This window comes from Triticum dicoccoides, chromosome 7A (genome assembly GCF_002162155.2).
Source record: "Triticum dicoccoides isolate Atlit2015 ecotype Zavitan chromosome 7A, WEW_v2.0, whole genome shotgun sequence".
Taxonomy (NCBI): Eukaryota; Viridiplantae; Streptophyta; class Magnoliopsida; order Poales; family Poaceae; genus Triticum; species Triticum dicoccoides.
The window spans coordinates 14,942,377-14,944,513 of NC_041392.1; the positions used below are offsets into that span (position 1 = coordinate 14,942,377).

Sequence of the window (2,137 nt, forward strand, 5' to 3'; positions counted from 1 at the left end):
ACTAGGTTTTGTAACTTCCATGGTTTCTTGACTTTGCAAATGTATTATGCACAATAATATGTATCTATATTGTCTCCAGGAAGTGATCATCCTGCAGTGGCTCTATGGGGATTAATCGACTTCTTATGTAGCAGCTTGGTTGACATTAATTCTATGATTGAACAAGAAAGCACATAGTGAATATGTCAACATTGTTTCAAATCTGCAACTCTTTATATATTGCTCACACATGTTTGTGGCCGTGTGTTGTTTGATCTGGTCTCTCTCCATATGTGCCTTGTGCTGCTCTTTTACTTCTCCTTTCGTGTTCTGAATTTATCTTGATTTAGTGGGAGGCATACAATAGATTGATGGTCCATTTCGGTCAGATGCTTCTGAGATTTCATCTATCACGCAAAACATGCAATTTTATTTGGACAACAAATTTATTCAGGAGCAGATGTTTGTTATTTCGAAGTTGCAATTGTACTGGCCACACAAGATGATGCGTGGGACCTGTATTTTATCATCGCTTCATCGATTAACTGAACACTGATCGACCTTGCTAGCACAACACAGATTTTAGCAGCCACCACCAGCACATGTAGGGGCCACAGTCATGCTGTAGAGAGGGTGGAGTGATGCTGCTCCAGGGGGCGGTAATGCAGTAATCTGGGGTGTACAGGCTGCACATTGGCAGAAGGCTGTGAAGTACCATCCTCAGTATCTCAAACTGAACGTGCTGCGGAGGCTGGCCGTAACTTTGCCATGTAAGAAGGTCAATAAGGTGAGATACTTCTATGATCTCATTTATCATGCAAAACATGCAATTTTATTCAGACAAAAGCTTTATTCAGAAACAAAGGTTTCTTATTTCTATGTTGCAACATCACTGGCCACACATGATGATGTATGGCACTTTTATTTTATTTTTCACCCTTCATCCATCATCTAAACTAAATGGTGATCGATCTAGTCAGCGCAACACCGATTTTAGCAGGTACCACCAACACAGGTAGCGGCCATAGGGATGTTGTAGGGGGTCTGAAAGATGGTGCTGCATGGGGTGGTGGCGCAATATTGCGGGATGTTCACGCTGCAGACCGATGGAAGGGTCTGAAGCACCATCCTCGTTATCTCAACCGGAACCTGCTGATGTGGCTGACCGAAACTTTGCACTTGTTGTTGCTGAGGCTGACTGAAACTTTGCCCTTGCTGCTGTCGCATGATGACATGGGCCACGCTACAGACAGCTTGGCACCGAGCCTGCTCCGAGATCTGGGCCAGCGGCTGGCAGCACTGTTGCCGCATCACCTGGCAACCGCTTGCCTGCCACATCTGTGACTGGACATATGGTGTCGGGCTGCACTGCTGCAGGAGAGCAGCGCATGTGTTCACCTGCTGTTGCGGCTGCTGCTGGCATTGCCCATAGCCATGGCTACATGTAGTGTCCAACTGCGCAACGACGTTGGTCGCCGCAAGGGCAATGAGAGCGAGGATGAACATGGTCTTCATGGTGGTTGGCTACAAGCTTGCTTCGATGTTTACGTTTGTGTGAAGGGTGATGAAGGATGGTCTTCATGGTGCAGCCCATTTATAGCTACCATGTCATCATATTTTGCATTGCATCCCTAGGTTGCTTTGCTAAAGCTGTTGCGTGCTTTTCAAACTAATCATCCTAGACTCTTGTGTTAGGTGGCGCTAAAAGTCCAATCTTGGATAATAATCAAAAGTACTTTTCAACAGATATCGTCTAGATGTCGGATGAAGCCTGACCTGGATAGTCGATATGACTTATCACTGATCACTTTACATGTCAAGTGTATATTTGGATTGCGTCATTTTATGAAATCGACTTTGTTATCTTGTACGAGTTGTTAGATATAAATCAGATTCGCACGTCCAGCACTCCATCTTATTGTTTCCTATAAACTGGTTTTGTATCGTTGTGTTAATTGGTGGTACAAACTGGATTATGGATCTCGTGTTACAATGCCAATCAGCTGATGGTTACATATACAAGGAGTCAGCCCTACATGCAGGGCACGATCACAGGAGGTGGCGCTAGACTAGGAAACCTCCTGGAGACTAGGACTGCTAGTTACAACACTAACCAGTTATACAATACAAGAGTACAAACGTAACGTGACAACTCAAC

The 2,137-nt window shown here is 44.7% G+C and overlaps 1 protein-coding gene across 1 annotated transcript; it reads right to left on the reverse strand.

Annotated features, from left to right (window-relative positions):
- Positions 1–809: 809 nt before the first annotated feature.
- LOC119329364 (avenin-like a4) lies at positions 810–1,543 on the reverse strand. Its single transcript, XM_037602403.1, has one exon. The coding sequence runs from the start codon at positions 1,492–1,494 to the stop codon at positions 973–975; it is 522 nt and encodes a 173-aa protein (XP_037458300.1). The 5' UTR covers positions 1,495–1,543; the 3' UTR covers positions 810–972.
- Positions 1,544–2,137: the final 594 nt, after the last annotated feature.

What these genes read in the sequence shown, in the direction of transcription:
- LOC119329364 (XM_037602403.1), bottom strand. Translation starts at nt 1,494, where the DNA reads ATGAAGACCATGTTCATCCTCGCTCTCATTGCCCTTGCGGCGACCAAC.